The sequence below is a fragment of the Hipposideros armiger genome, unplaced genomic scaffold, assembly GCF_001890085.2.
Source record: "Hipposideros armiger isolate ML-2016 unplaced genomic scaffold, ASM189008v1 scaffold_39, whole genome shotgun sequence".
NCBI lineage: Eukaryota > Metazoa > Chordata > Mammalia > Chiroptera > Hipposideridae > Hipposideros > Hipposideros armiger.
The window spans coordinates 4,321,844-4,339,035 of NW_017731389.1; the positions used below are offsets into that span (position 1 = coordinate 4,321,844).

Here is a 17,192-nt window from a genome sequence, read left to right on the forward strand (position 1 = left end):
GAATATTTGTGCCTCGTGAGAAGCTTGGGAACAAGCTTGCTACCTACTGCTTATTTTAGGGTAGGTGGGAAGAAGTCTCAGAGCATAACTGAAAAATAAGAGGATTTGGTGCTTTGCAAGAAGGTCAGCTAGGGCCAATACACAATCCTCAAAAGACACTGCAGCAGCTGTCTTTTCAGGGGATTTGTTTTGCAATCCAGGAGCTGTCAGGATATCATGCAGCCACCTGAGAGGTCCCAACTCCAGGCCTGTGAAAGTGGACTGAGTTCTGTTGGGGACACAGATAAATCCTCTCTGCAGGACGTGGCCAAAAGAAATTCCCTAGAATTCCTTCCCTAGATCTCATTTCAGTGAAGTACAAAAACTTAACTGTGTTCCATTTTGTCAGTTTGTTTTGAAGCATCAGATACCACTTGCCATGTGGATCCATTTTTATAGACGATGCTACATGATGGCAGGGAAAATATTCAAAATGTGTTTCCTGCGTAAAGCGGAACCTTATCATGATCCAGCTGTGTGCAGTGCTGGTCATGCTCTGGGGGTGAAGACTTGGCCTGTTAAATTGAAGGGCTTCGGTGTGCGACAGTAAGCACAGTAAAATCCAGAGATACTATGCTGAGACTTTCTAGTTGCTTGTAATTTTGAAATGCACGAAGTCTTGTTTCTTTATGACCGGAACAAGAATATGGTTGAGGACTTAGAAGAGGCGTTCTCCCTTAGCTGAACCATGCATGGCAAATGAATGAATGTGAGTATATCCAGCAACACCGTGTAAGGAAGTGGGAGGGATATGGTAATGACGAGAAAGAAATGATTTCTTTTATCAAAGAACTTCCATTTTGGATAAAGCACATCAAGAAAACTGCCCCTAATGTTTTTTTGTTTGTTTGTTTTTTAAAAGGAAGCTTATTTTAGATAATGGATGTGTTTGTGTATGTGTTTGCAACTATGATATGACTTCTTCCCCAAGGACTTCTCCACTGCACTCTTCTTTTTTTTAAAAAAAGATTTTATTGGGGAGTTAGGGGAGGGGAACAGTGTTGGAGAATTGGGGAAGGGGACCAGCCAAGTTGTTGTTCTTCAGTCTTCATTGTGGAGGGCGCCAGTTGCCACCTGGCTTCCCGTCGGCAGCTCGTGGCCTCTAACCTCAAGGTGCCAGAGTTCAGTCTTAGTTGCGGGTGGGCATAGCCACCATCCCATGCGGGAGTCGAACCAGCAGCCTTGTTGTTAAGAGTGCATGTTCTATCCACTGAGCCATCCGGGTGGCAGCTCAGCTCAAGGCGCCAGAGTTCAGTCTTAGTTGCGGGTGGGCATAGCCACCATCCCATGCGGGAGTCGAACCAGCAGCCTTGTTGTTAAGAGTGCATGTTCTATCCACTGAGCCATCCGGGTGGCAGCTCAGCTCAAAGTGCCGAGTTCAGCCTTAGTTGCGGGTGGGCACCATCGAACAGGCTATCTTGTTACACCAGCTGAGCCATCCTGCCACCTGTTGGCAGCTCAGCGACAGCTCAGCTCAGGCTCAGAGTCACTGGCCCATGTGGAAATTGAACTGGCGGCCCTGTTGCTCAGTGCTCGTGCTCTTAAGCCAACTCTTAACCAACTGAGCCACTCGGCCCAACTCGGCCGGCCTCCACTGCCCTCTTGATGTGGCAAAAGAATGTACACCCAATACTTTGAAACTTGCTTTCCACCAATGGTAATTATTTGGTAAAAGAATCCCCTAGAATTATAAACCCAGTGTGCAAGTTTTTTGCTATTGTGCTGATGTCCAAGTGATGAAAACTTAAGTCCAGAAACCATGTAAATCTGGGTATTTATATGTGTATCTCTTTCATAAAGGCTTTTGTTTCTCAACATTATTGAACAAAAGCAAAATTTATTGAGCTGGTCAACTGTGAAAGTGTCATTTTCACATATTAATATTAATGGAATATTAATGAGGTAATATCCATTTCCAAAAATTCAACTCTGATTCTTATAGGAAGACAATTTTTGAGAACAGTTGTAAGCGATGGGAAAAGAAGGTTAAATCTGGGCTCTCTGGAAAATTCTCTGAGTCTTTCAGATAGCTAAGCCCTCACTATGATTTATCCTATCCTCTGAGTTTATTGGCTCATTCTGCATTTTATACATGTAAAATAACATCCTAAATTAATGGCTACACTATTAAATTATATTAGGAAATAGTCATTTTTTTTAAGATTAGTTTTAAATTTTTTTATTAAAATTAGTAAATGTTTATTAAAAAATTGAGTGGGGGCAGGAAAAGGTAGGAAGATAAATGATCACCAATATTACTTTTCACCCAAGGAACAGCCCTATTCATGTTGCTCTCTATATAGTTCTTTATGATTTTTTTGCATTTTTTTTCTATCAGTATATTCCTGAGGGACATAGATAAATTTCAACTGTGGTTTTTGACCTACAGTTGAAAGTGACCATCCTTCCTCTCCTTTTCTTTCCTTTTGCTCTTCACTAACAAATGTTCCCTTGGCTCTTTCTGTGCTCAGCATTGCACAAGGTGTAGTGATGACCTAGAACTTGTTTTTAATTCTGAAAACAGGCTCAGCTTGATTAATCAAATAGGTACCTTGGGGGCTTTGTGGTGTATGAACACCTGTCTTAACTCATCTGTAACACAAATTGGCTGCTCGATTTCTTTAAAAAAGAAACATTTCCAGAAGGCAAGAGTCAGATGTCTTCCAGCCTAGGAGAAGCATTGCCAGGGCTCAGCAAAATTCCACTGATTGCCTGAACAGATGCCAGCAGAGACAGTGTTTACGTTTTACTTTACTTGTCTCTTGCTTTAATTTGTGAAGGCTTTGCCATGGAGCCAAGGACCATTGTGCATTGTTCTCGGCTCTTCTCATGTCAGTTGCACTTGGTGTATTTTAATAGCACCCTCATGCATCCTATTAGTCACTTCTTTCCTATGTACAGAAGGTCCTCGATTAACATCATTTCTATACAATGTTGATGAACTGCTGTAGGAACTTAACTCTTGCTTATATCGCGTAGCCGATGGTAAAATTGGTTTGGTTAAACATTGGTTTGCTTAAAGTCACAGAACCTGTCAACAGTGTTAAGTGAGGATTTACTGTATATGTAAAACCTTGATTAACTCAGAAGTATTGGCAAAGAAGGATGGAATGAGGTAAGAGCTTTTATTGTCACTGTTCTGTTAGACTGTCTTAGACCATTTGGGCCGCTGTAACAAATAACAAAATAAATAAGACTGACTTATAAACAGTGGAAATTTATTCCCCACAGTTCCGGAGGCTGGGAGTCTGAGATTAGGGGCCAGCCTGACGAAGCTCTGGTGAGGGTCCTCATCAGGTTTCCAGACTGCCTACTTTTTTTTTTTTTTTTTTACGATTTTATTGGGAATTGGGGGAGGGGAAACAGCGTTGGGGAATTGGGGAAGGGGAACAGACCGGTAGACAAATTGCTGTTTTGTTCTTCAGTCTAGTTGTGGAGGACATTGCCTCACTGGCCCATGTTGGCATGATCATTGCGCTCTTCCCGGGTGAGGCAGTTGGTCACCAGTCATTGGTTGGCCGCTCACGGCAGCTCTCGCTGGCTGCCAGCGAGCTGCCATTCACGGTAGCTTATGGCAACCCACTGCAGCCCCGCTGCAGCCTACGCTGTCGCTGGCGACTCACAGCAGCCCAGCTCGAGCTGTTGTTCAGCATCTTAGCTGTAGAGGGCGCAGCTTCACTGGCCCTCATGTGGGATCCGAACTGGGGCCCTGCTGCTCAGAGCTGGTGCTCCCAAGTGAACTCTGGCCGGCCCCCAGACTGCCTACTTCTCATATCTTCACATGGACGTGGCAGCAAGTGGCAAGGTCTCTCATGACACTTAGAAGGGGCACTAATCCCATTATCATGGGGCCCTGCCCTCATGATACCCACTAAACCTAATTACTTTGCAAGGGCCCCACCTCCAAATACCATCACTTCACACTGTGGATTTAGGCTTCAACATACGAATTCCAGTTGCGGGGGAGGGGCACAGACATTAACGCCATTGCAAAAACTGTTCATTTTTCTGATTCTGATTTAGTCATTTTTTGAATATTGTGCTTTTTATTTCCCCAGATGATTCTGATATACCCAGAGTCACTACTTTGAATATCTATGGTATTCCATAATTAAAATGATAGGAACTTGGACTGAACTGTTAATGGCCTTTAGCTACTACCTGACCTGGAAGGCTTTGGGGATTGTTGTACTAGTCTCCATCACTCACTTGTTTTCTTAGGATTTGCTTCTTTAAAAAAAAAAAAATCTAGTTTTTTTTAAAAAAAACTGAGAGTTTGGTTAATGTAGGTCCTAGAGAGTACTCTGCTATTTCTTTTTCTAAATACCAGGTGCACTCCTTACCGCCATCCTGAGTGCTTTTGTCTATATGTTGGAACAAACTTTGTGTCTGTGTTCTGTTTATATGGTAGTCCTTATCTTACGGGCTTTTTCCCTCTCTGTTATCTTGGATTAGTTATAACGGGCTGCCTTCCAAAATTTTGTATTGGTTTAAAAAACATTTTTATTTTTATTTTTCAATCATAGTCGACATAAACTATTAGTTTCAGGTGTACAACATAGTGATTAGACATTTATATAACTTACGAAGTGATTACCCTAAGCCCAGTACTCGTCTGACACCATACATGGTTATTATAATATTATTGACTCTTTTCCCAATGCTGTAGTTTACATCCCCATGACTGTTTTTATAAGTGACAATTAATTGGTACATCTTAATCCCTTCCCTTTTTCATCGATCCTCCCTAACCCCAAATTTGTGTGTTTTTTTTAAAGTCAGATGTTTGGGGTTCAAAATATATTTTCCCATTGAAGTGATGATAATATGGTAGTTAGACTAAAACTTTTCAAAGTAGATTGAAAAGATCCACTGAAACCTTTCAGAAGTCTATGATGGAGCACAGTGGTGGTTAGGCTCAAGTTCTCAGGCTTTTTTCTCCAGGTATTCCTTTCCCCCACCTCCATCCGAGCCTCTTAGTTCTGTTTAAATGCAAAAATGCTACCCTGAGACAGAAATCTGGAAGATAGTGTTGGGAGCCATCTCTCAGCTGGCCCCTACCTGTTCTGCTTTTTTGCTGGTGGTATCTTCCCACTGAGACTGCACAGCTAGGATGGGCTGTGAAGTCCAATGAGCCAGCTGTATTTATATATACTAAGTTTTTCCATTAAAGAAATTCTATATTTATTTTGGGAACATAATAAGGACTCTTGGTCTGACATTAAGTAACCTGTAATGAGAAGGAGAGCTACTGAAGAGAAGAATTTGGCAGTCCAATGAACTGACTTAATTGCAAAGCAGCCTTTCAAATGAACATATTCTACACCTCAGCTACACCCGTTGGTGCCGGGTGCTGTCAGAAAAGCAGCCAGAAGGGTGTCGGGCTAGCCTGAGAAGTTGATGCTTGACAGTGAATGAGCAGATAGATGCCTGTTGCGCGAACGCTGAATTTAAAATGTGATCAGATATTATTACCATTAGGAAGGACATAGAGGAGAGTATTACAGACAGAGACCATTCTCATGAAAGCAAAAGGTCACTGAGCTGATGGTTCAATTCAAGCACAAGTTTCTGACTTACTACCCTATAAACTTAACATAGACTGCCAGATTCGAGGCTTGTTCAATATGAGGCGAATGTACTCACTGAAAATCTACTTCTGTCTGAATCCGCAGAAATGATGTGTACACTTTGGATCTAAATATATATAGGGTTGTGGAATTAAGTGGAGAGGAGGTGGGAGAGCAACTTGGATGATGAATTTAAGGGAATTAATCAAAATCATAAATAAAACCATTTCCTTTAACTTCTCTGCTTTTTAATGTCCATGAGAACTCCTCAGTGATGCTGAGAAGCTGAGATTTTTAAAACTGAAAAGACAGGAGACCTTGCTGTTTCTAAGGCTAATGATAATATGGACTCCTGTAGCACTGCCAGCCTATGTAATGAAACACCCAAATCTAAGCTGCTGAGTGGGGCCTCCTGTGTTGCCTGCTTCACAGAAATAAATTAGAGCAGATTGATACAGCAAACCCAGATTTCACCCCCAGGAAGCCTTGATTTGCTGAAGTGGGCAGTAAATTGATAGCTGGTGCCAAAAAGAAACTGAGATTCATGTATGTTTTCAACCCCGATTTCTCCTGCTCTCTTATATGTTTCCTCATACTCTCAGACTCATTAAGTTGCCCCCTACACTGCTACTCCCAAGAATTATTGACAAAGGAGATGGGCTCACAAACCATAGCATAATTTTCCCCAAATCCTGCTTTCCCCTTAAGATGCTCTACTTGCGGGTTGGACGGGACCCAGCTTGTTTGGCCTTCATGGTGTCTGTTTTCCTTTCCTATCCTGGTGGTACCGCTTTGCCTCAGTCACATATCATCTCCCAAGCCAGTCGGTGGTTTCTTGAGCTCTAAAATGAAAGGGTGGATTTAGCTGGTTTGTCTTGCTGCTTCTAGCGCTAAAACCCTGTGACTGAGCCAGCTCAGCCTGAAGTCAGCTGCCAGCCTGAGATGGACAGAGAATGAATGATGGAAGGGGTAGCCCTGACGGGAAGTCAGCTAGGCCAACCTCATTTCATTCGTGAGGACATAGAGGCTCACAGCAGGGGAGTACCTGCTCAGAGCCACACGCCTAGTAAGTTATCCACGGTGGAGCACAGCTTTGTCTTGATTTTGCTTTTCAGAGTTATTGATTGCATTATGCATGATTACTCTAAAATGAAAAGCAATTGGGCATAGGTTTCTCAACTACAGAATGAAGCCTTGCGTGAATTTTTTCTTGCCTCCCAAGTACCTCTGTATTGCTTTCAGTTAAACATGGGAACAGGGTCCTTAAAAGGTAAATGCCTTGGAATTTTGTTTCTTTAAAAAAAATGGCTCTGTACTGTGCTTCAAAGCTTGGCCAAAAATGTTGTCAGCCCAGAGCCACTAACTTTTATCGGGGCTCTGTGAGGCTTTCCAGGGTTTCTCCTCGTTGCTGCAGGTAGGAACTACTTAACGTTCTGAGGAGTATTTGTGTGTTAGCCTATTCCCAACTTCACAGCACAAGATACTTCTGATTTATTCTGATTTCCTGCCCCCAACCCCCCATGCAAAGAAAAAATTTTGAACCTGAGTTTTCAGCAGACTCTTGTGATCTGGGCTCAAGAAGGTCTGCTTTGGTTGCTTTAAAAGATTACATTATATACATGGTATGGGTCTCACTTTACTGTATATACAAGGAAGGATCTTTGATCAATGAGGAGCTTGCCTCTGTGACCTGCTAAGGAAATGTGAAATCTGCCACTGGCATTTTTGCAGCTGTGCAATCAAAAATAGTTTGCTGACTCAGTGATTGAAAAGGTGAATTGCTATTGGTTGAAGGGACAGCATAGAGGCAGCAATGTAGCCCTTTTCTCTTTTTAAAGAAAATTCCTGTTAAAATTATTAATATCTCAAACGTATAGGTAAGTACAAAGAATGCCATGTAACACATTCCCTCTACCCGTCACTGTGAAACCTGTGTCCCATTGCACTTTCTACCCCCTCTCACCCTCTCAATTCTCTACACCCTCTCACCAGTCTTCTTTTTCTTCATAGCCTTTTCACCCTCTACGAAGTAGATAATTTATTTGTTTCATTTACTATCTTGACCCCACTAAAATGTAAGTTCCACCAGGGCAGAAATTTCGGACTCCTGGGTTTCCTGCTACACCCCTGTTCATCAGTGTCTGGCATTGTTCTCAGTAGTTGCGTATTTCTCAATATTAATTGAATGAATGATTTTTTCCATGTTTGCTTCTTTTTATGAAATAGAATGCAATTTAGGGTTCTCTCCACAACTGCATACTTCCCCAGAGGTAACCAGTATTGTGAATTTGGTGTTTATCATGTTGTACATGTTTTTATATCTTAGGACATATTTATGTGCATCCGTTAACCAGTAGGTAGAATTGTCTTCAGGTGTTTGAGTTATTTATGTAAATGGTAATATAACCTTTATGGCTTAACGTTGAATTACATGCAGAGCTGGGGGGACAAACCCAGACAAGTGAGTAAGCAGACCAGTAAGCAGAACTCCACCAAGTCCTCTTTAGGGAAAACTTTCCACGTGCTTGAATAAATGCTGAAATAAGCTATGTACCAGACAGCAATTAAGCTTTAACATCAAAGAATGAACCTGTCTTGGTTTCCTCAATTAAAATTTAAGAACTAGATGCACTTACTGTGCCTGTGCCAGAAAACTGGCCATTTCTTAGCAGTTTTCTCCAAGTTAAAGGTGTCCTAATGGTCCTATCGAGAAACCTAATTAACAAAGTTTGAGTGCCCTACTATTTCTCAGTAAAACTTTTTCCTTTCCCTAGTTGAGACGAGAGAAGATTGACCTTGAAAATACTTTGGAGCAAGAACAAGAAGCGCTAGTTAATCGTCTTTGGAAAAGGATGGATAAACTCGAAGCTGAAAAGCGGTTTGTTGAATCTTGCTGTTCAGTATGGGGTGTGTGTATGTGGCTAGGGTACAATTCTGGGTGGGACTGGAGAATAACAATGGGACATTTAATTTCTTGGTTGATGCACATCATTTTAATTTGGCAAATGAAAAAAAAAAGCTTTTGGAACTTGAACGATTTTCATGTTGGTCACCTCTTCATACTTCTGTCTTACTGTTCCAGTAGGATTGATTTCTTTTCATTTGGTATCAAAGGCTATGAAGAGAGTAGTTAAGATGCTATTGTTCACCTTTAAGTTGTTCGGAAGGATGGTTGCAGTTTCAACTTTTTACCTTATTGAACTGGCTTTCCCAGTTGTTTTCTAAAGTGCTCAACATACGTACTATGCACCATTAATTATTACACATCTCTAGAATGTACTTCATTAGGAAGGCTGAGATTTTAATAGAACAGTTATCTTTTTGTTTTAAAACTTGCTCTCAAGAAATACTTGTATATATTTAAGGTTAGTGTTAAACGTATGTACATGGATGTGAAATGTCATTCAATGGCAAACATTTCTTGAACCCCTCTGTGCATGATACTGTCAGGCCCTTATTTTTAAGTATTGTAAACTTTGGGGTGGCTGGAGCAGGGCTTGAAGAACAGCGGGGAGTTCTGTGTGTGGGGGGGTGTGTATGGGTGTGGAAAGGGAGTTTCTTAAAAATGTTCATTAATCTACTTAACGAGGATCTGTTGTTTGCTAACCAAAGTCCTTTTGCCGTAAGTATTTGGTTTGGATGAACATCCATAAATTGAGTTCATCTCAAGACTTACAAAACAGAGACATACCACAGGCTTTAAGAAAAGTGAAAATTAGAAGTATATATTCAAGCTGTAGTTGAATCAGTAATAAATTGAATTATGAAAAAGTATTCAATGTAATAAATGTAGGGACCATTCCAACATTTAACATACTAGTTTGCTCAACAAAGATAGGCCTAATTCACAGTTTGCCTTTGGGCAAACTCAAAGGTAAAAAGTTAAAGATAAAGCAAAACCAAAACCCCCAGCAACCTAGAAAAGGGGTCATGGAGATCTGGTCCCATTCAGTCTTCCTTTCCAGAACGCAATTGGGATTTTATATTATCAGTACTAAATTATTACATCAAGCAATATGAAATTGGCATTTTGTAAGTCAAAAGCCGTTGAATATAAATAAGCAGTTTTATTGTGATTCAAATTAACGATAATTGATGGAAAAGGTGGCACGACCAATTCCTAACCCAATAATTCATGTTTTGTTTTGAACTTGTTATCTTTGCTATGGCCAGAAGCAGAGGGCCGTCTGTCCAGTGTGCCAGGCCCTCAGGATTGGTTTCTTGGGAGGCAATTTTCGAAGTTGAGTCTCTCTATTACATCACTGTCCGCAGAGATTCATAGTATAAAGTTCTTAAGTTTCAAATGGAAGCATTGAGAGAGTGAAATTTCTTCAGTACCTCCAATGCCCTCAACCGACCTGTCGAACATTTAGTCGGCAGATAATTCTGAGTGCCTATGGTCTGCCAGACATAACTAATCACAAGCAAATGTTAGAGATTTTTTCAGCCATGCTTAATTACCAGTGGCCATTAAAAGAAAAAAAAAAAGGAGGTAGATCCGTCCACTCTGACCTTGGACCTGAATCCAACCAGGTAACGGTGACCAGAAAAGTTCCTGAGATATAGGCAGAGGAGATCAGCAAACCCGTGAATTCATCCTGGCGATTTACAGAACCTTGCTAATAATAAACAAACCCTCCAAGTTAGTATGTTGTTTTGTCTTTTAAACACAAACCTATTTTAATTGTTGGAATTTTTCTTTCCGATAAAGAATCCTGCAAGAGAAATTAGACCAGCCGGTCTCGGCGCCCCCATCACCTAGAGACATCTCCATGGAGATCGACTCGCCAGAAAACATGATGCGCCACATCAGGTTTTTAAAGAACGAAGTGGAGAGGCTGAAGAAGCAACTGAGGGCCGCTCAGTTACAGCGTATGTAGCCTCTGGGTTCGCTGGTCCTCTCTGTGCGCAGAATTAATCCATTTACCAGATACAGGGTTTTACTGATACTGACCATTTAATTCACAGTAATCAAATCCATATTGTATTTCATTATCAGTACATGTTTATATAAGTGTATCTGTCATCCTGAAATAGATTATTTCTAAAAAAACATTGTAGTGGGGCAGGACAAATAGTTTAGAATACTGAATAGAATATAATTCAAATAATTTCAAGAGCGTCCAGAGTCACAGGTAATATTTTTAATCTTCTCCCCTGCGTTCATCTCCAGGATTACGGTAGCACAACTATTACAGGAGACCTCAGTGTACATTTGGGGCATTAAGGCAGACAGTAGAGTATTTATTTTCCTTACTACTAAATTTTAGCCTCAGCTAACATTTGTTCATGGCACCTGAAGAATAAATGCTTTTGAAATTTATACTTATTATTTCGGCAAAGGTCAAGATGTTGAGTTAGAAATCAGAGGAACTAGATTTCTGAATACTTGATTAGGTCATTGTGTATTTGCTTGGTTCTCTCCTATTTCTGCTTTTAGGCTGCTCAAATGTATTTGTTTGAATAGATAATATAGTGAAAGGTATGCAGGGAAAAAATAAGTCTCCTTCTCACCTCTGGTCCCCAGCCACCCAGTTCTCATTACACATTTTTTATATATTTTTCCAGACATATGTATATGTGTGTATAAACTTCTTTTATACAAATAGTAGGACAGTGAACATTTTTCTGTTTTCATTTATTATACCTTGTAATTTTTCCATGCCAGTATCTGTAGAGCTTCCTTAGTCACTGTTTTAAAGGCTGCATTAGTATTTGATTGTATGGTTAGACTATAATTTAGTTAACTAGATCCATATCAGTGGACCGTTTTTGGTTGTGATGCTGCAACCCCAATGAACATCTGTATACACATCTGATAACGGTACAAGAACACTTTCAGGATAAATTCCAGGAAGTGGATTTACTGAGTCAAATGGAACGTACATTTACAATTTCAGTGATTTTTATCTGTTTTCTTTTCTAAAATTCATTGCAAGTTCTCGTCCAGTAGTGTGTCTGGGATGGTGCGTCAAGAGCATCCTTGGAACCTTTAAAAATACAGTGCGCTAGTTTTCTATTGCTGCGGTAACAAATGACCACAAACTTAAAGCTTAAACCAACACAAATTTATACTCTAGTTCTGGAGGTCCGAAGTTCAAGATAGGTCTCACTGGGCTAAAATCAAGGTGTCAGCAGGGCTGGTTCCTTATCAGAAGCTCTATGGGAGAATCTGTTTCCTTGATTTTTCCAGCCTTTACAGGATGCCTGCATTCTGTGGCTCTTGGCCCCTTCCTTGCATTGGCGTCACTCCCACCTCTGCTTACCTCTGCTTCTGTTATCACACCTCCTTTTCACTCTTACTTGCCTGCCTCCCCCTTTAAGGGCTCTGTGATTACATTGGGCCAAGCCAAATAATCCAGGATAAGCTCCCATCTCAGGGTCTTAAACTTAATCATATCTGCTAAGTCCCTTTTGCCATGTAAAATAACATGTTCACAGGCTTCGACAATTAGGATGTGGACAGCTTTGGGAGTACATTGTTCTGTCTAACTCCATACAGGTTTCTGGGCTCACTCTAGGAGTAGAGTCTGATTCTCTGTATTTTTTTTCCCCCCAATATACCTTTTTTAGTTTTAGGTGTACAAAACAACATAGTGATTAGACATTTATATACCTCACAAAGTGGTAACCCCAGGAAGTCTTATTACCCATCTGACACGGTACATAGTGATTACAGTATCATTGACTATATTCCCTATGCTGTACTATATATCCCTATGACTATTTTTTAAATTATAGTTGACATTCCTTTTTATTTTATATTAGTTTCAGGTGTACAGCATAGTGGTTAGTCATTTATATAATTTTTGAAGTGTTCCTCTGATAAGTCTAGGACCCACCAGGAACTATACGTAGTTATTACAATATTATTGACTATGTTCTTCATACTGTACTTACATCCCCATGACTGTTTTGTAACTACCAACTTGTACTTCTTAATCCCTTCACCTTTCTCACTCAGACCCCCCAACTCTCTCCTTCTCTATTTTTTTTTAATGTTGGTAACTCTGGTGTGTACCGTGGGTTGAGAACCACTACTTATCTTCCATGAAAACAAATCAAGGAGTTCTCAAATATTAGTTATTTTAGGATTTTTTTTGAATTTTTGCTGTGTGGGGCAGACAGTATCTCTTAGCACCTTTCTGAACTCTTTTCCAGTGCCATTAGTTGGTATTTTTCTTTTCTCATGTATACTCGCCTTATGCCCTAGGCACAACTTTTAGAGGAAATTTCGGGCGAATTTTTCATTCCCACTCCTTCCTTCCTCCTGCACTGTTTGGTCTTGGAAGGGACCGCAGATACACAGAGCCATCCCTAAATGCTATTTTGATTTTGTGAGGACAGAGAAAGCTGACCAAAGAGCAGCAAGTGGCACTTAGCTGCTCACAGTTGATTAGGATTGGGTTTAGAAGATGAGTTAGTGACTTTTCCTCAACTGTCTACCTCGTCCTTATCCTCCAAGTCTGACTATATCTGAACTTGAAGCTCTCTCCTGGTAGTTCTCAACTCTGGTGGGGCACTCAAATCCCCTGGGGAGTTTTAATATACCAGTGAAAAGTCCTCATCCTCAGGGAGTCTGACTTAATTGGTTTGGGGTGGCATCTGGGCATCGGTAATTTCTAACCATAAACTTGCAAAGGAATGCAAAATGTAGAGGCCACCTTTGGCACACTTGGGAACCACACCCCTTTAGAATCTGACTGAAAGTCACCCTCAGTTGATGCTATCTTTGACTAAATATTGTAAGATGGCTGAGGATGGGGGAAACACGAGCTGTGACCCCTAAGTCCTAGCTCTGTGTGAGAGAAGGTAAGAACTGACTCAGGAGTAAATCCAGTCTCTTGAAATCCGATGTGGCGGTGTGCCAGCAGAGGGCAGCCAAGGAATGCAGTGGTGTCAGCCATCTGTGCCTGGGTGTGTAACACCAGAGGTGTTGGACCTGGTTCCTTCTTTATGCCTCTGGCTTCTCAGTTAATTGCTAAACTGCCAGGATGTCTTCCAGCCATCTCTCCTGGTGACTGGCTTTCTTGTCTGTAGATTATAATTCCCCTGCTGATTTCCCCAGACGCTAAAGGATTGCCATTTTTTTCCAGAAGACAGTGTTTCCTCTTAGCTGATTATTCTTGAAGCCTCCATGAGTCCTCAGTTCTGCGAAGCTTTCCTATGTATGGAAAAGGAAGACAACTTGCTCTGATAGATGCCCTTCTTGTTCTAGAAGCAAGAAGTACTCCAGCGGGTCGATCTAATGCTTCCTGTAGAGCTAGTGACAAATTCTGCATGCTAGCATATTTGGGATGAAATGATTTAAATTGTTTATATTAAAAGTGTGCTTTGTAAATATTTTCCCAGCATGCCTTCAATTAAAGAGATTTTTTGCATCTGGATTAAACAGTGGGGTTTCTGGATATATTGAAAACAACCCAGGAATTTAGTGTTAGTGCACATAAAGTGTTTAATAATTTGGATATTTTTATTTGAATTTCTAAAATAAGGATAATCAAGAGCTTTTATGTATTCTACAATGATGATGCCTTGGAAATCATGGACTGTTTATCATCAAAAGTCATTATTTGCTAAAACACCAGACCTTCATGGAGTTGCTTAAAACTGAAACTAATTTGATGGACTTGGGAGTTGAACTGGGGTCAGTGTGTGGGAGAGAAATGGTCAATGTGACATTCAGCCCCTTCCCTCTTAAATTTGGACTGGGCTGGTAACACGGAACAGCAACTAGAGGATTATCTCTTAGACGTGATGGTGGCCACTCTGAATGTGTAGCTAGTTTTCGGATAAGAGAAGTAGATACTATTTTTTTTTTTTGAGATTTTACTTTTCCCAAGTTCATTGGCTAAGATGAACTTAGAAGGAAGCAGGAAGGTGGGTAGACACTGAGTTTTGTGTTAAAGTTATTTTGGTTGCTTAGTAACAAGAGATTCTGTCTGAGGTAAATCAGAAGAAAGGAGGGGAGGTCACGTTATACCATTTATTGGAGTGATGCAAGAATCCTGTGCAGAATAACCTCAAAACAGCAGGGCTTGCGATCCAGGGAACTCAGCAGAAGGGGATCCTAGAGCCCCATGAAGATGTCACATCCACATTTCCAATTCCTAGGAGAGAGAATCTAACTGACTCAAGCTGGGTCTGGCTTTTGCTCTGGGGCTAGTCCGCTGTGGTCTGGGAGACCATTGTGGCAGTAGAGACCTTGACATACGGGCTGGGACGTCTCTGAGGAAGGGGTATTTGTCATACGCAAGACACCATCCCAAGAGCCTGGCTGCATACAGGTCTTTACCTGCCCTCTGACTCAGGAAAGCTGTGCATTAGTCATATACACGCACACCAAAAGTAGATTTATTTGAAATATGAAAGTTGTTTACTATGTCAGTTTCTATTTTAAAAAGAACTGTTAACTACTGTCGAGCGTGTTCTAGTACACTGGTTCTCAGGGTGCCTCTCCCACAGTGCGCCGTGGGTGCGCTAATAGTTGTGACCGGCCCCTGTAGGACACTCACCACACTGTCTAGAGTTAAGGGGGCAGCAGGATTGGTGCCCAGAGGGGAGCCCATGGGCTGAATCTGTTTCCCTGGCTGGGCCCCCTTCCCTCTCAGCTCTACCCCTGGAGAGAGTCTGGTAGATGCTGAGGCTTAGCTACATTTCACCATCTCCTCCTCCACACATAGCATTTTAGGAGGAAAGGAAGTAGAAGTGAAGGTGCCAGAACCCCTAATATCGCTTTTTATATTTTTTTCCTAAATGCAGATCGTTGAGAAACTTTGGTACTTGGGGTAAACTTTAAATCCCAGATTTCAGCTGCATGTGGGGGAGTGAGATCTGACTCGCAGTCACTCCTTGTCTATAGCGTAGGAGCTAGACTGCTGTCCTAAAATTTGAGGAGGATTGCACGGAACATGCTTTCACTGAGAACTCTGGCTTTTCAGATTCAGAGAAAATGGCGCAGTACCTGGAGGAGGAACGTCACATGAGGGAGGAGAACTTGAGGCTGCAGAGGAAGCTGCAGAGGGAGATGGAGAGAAGAGAAGCCCTCTGTCGACAGCTCTCCGAGAGCGAGTCCAGCTTGGAAATGGATGACGAAAGGTGTGCGCGCATCTGAGGAGCCTTGTTTAAGAAAACAAACCAGGCTCCGAGAGGTCTCTCTTCCCATCTGGTTAGATGTGGAAGGAGAGGGCTTGAATATTTATTTGTTGTGATGATGAACACCACTGCATCAAAGTAGACGTTGAGAATGGGATAAATATTGACCATTTTCCTTAAACACACACAAAAATACCTTTCCACAGTTATTTGGTGGGGAGAGAAATGGAGGCGGGGTTATATGTAGAGAGGGGGACTTTGCATTTGTTGATGAATTTGTCCAGTCCTGTGTGACATCGGTTTGAAGCATGGGAGCATCTTAAGTCATAGATACAGGTAAGCAAGCCATGGTACAGCCCAGGGAAACAAATACGTACACAGTTTGAAAGAATCAGCAGGAGACAGGTGGAGGCCGTTGAAAGCCAGAGGCCTTGGGTTAACACACGTGGCAACTTTTCAGCCTTTTTGCAGCTACTTTTTCAAAATAATGCAGTGCGTGTATCTGCTGAAGCCTAACATCAAACCCCCTGATTGTCCCGCGGAGAAATGGGCTGAAATGAATCATGCTTCGTAACTTGCATTTCTTTCTCATCAGATTTTCCTCTCCCTCCTCCTTTCCCCTTTCCGTCCCTCCTTTGCACTTGGGAGTTAGGGGATTTAAGATAAGAAACAAATCCAAATAGAAAAAATTGTTCAATCAGCAGAGAAGCCCAGCAGTTGGGAAATTAGCCTTTCTCTGAACCAGATCATTTCTGCAAGAAAAGTCCCTGTTCTGGTTCAGGGGTGCCCTGGCCTTCCTTTCAGGGTCAGCGTCTCGGTGTGAAAGGTGAGACTGGGCTTCCTCGGGGATTCGCCCAACAGGACTGAGCAGCCAGTGTGAGGCCAGCGCCTGCTAATGGCTATGATGAGTTGTACAGGCTATCGATGCCAAAACACACTGTTGGAAAACATGTGGGCAGTATGAGCACATCAGCACTCTGGGTCTCTTCCAGTTACTGAATAGATCAGAGGGCTAACAAGGCTTTTGATCAGTGTGCTGTGGTCAGTGGTATTATTTCAGGAAACGACTGAGATTTTCTATAATGAAGGTCTACAGTTTTATAATAAAAAAAATTATGAAAGCAGAGGTAATGGGTCATCCTATTTAGAATACCTGTGTGTATGTTTCCTCATTTGAAAAGAAGAAAGATTATTCTTTCTCAGAAGTTTGTATCATAAAACTATCATCCGTAACGCGTGAATCTCACTGATTTCTTTCTGACATTGTCCCATTTACTCTGATAATCCTTATCTCCTAAAAACCCATTTGGCTAAAAACATTAGCTCCAATACTAAATAACTTATTACCTACTTGGTTAACTACCTGAAGACACGGAGCAGACCGCGTGTTAACTAACATACACGGTACCCTGTACTTGATTTTGATTCAGACACGTGATAGAATGTCTTCTGACTATAGTAACGATACTAAATACTAAAGCTACATCA

General features: G+C 41.4%; 1 protein-coding gene across 1 annotated transcript in view; it reads left to right on the forward strand.

Annotated features, from left to right (window-relative positions):
- The window catches only part of CCDC6 (coiled-coil domain containing 6), a 119,386-nt gene that overhangs the window by 82,749 nt on the left and 19,445 nt on the right, over window positions 1–17,192 (forward strand). Inside the window, exons 4-6 of the mRNA XM_019638414.1 lie at window positions 8,384–8,487; window positions 10,321–10,481; window positions 15,551–15,707. Coding sequence (XP_019493959.1) covers window positions 8,384–8,487; window positions 10,321–10,481; window positions 15,551–15,707 — 422 coding nt within the window. The remainder of the gene's footprint in view (window positions 1–8,383; window positions 8,488–10,320; window positions 10,482–15,550; window positions 15,708–17,192) is intronic.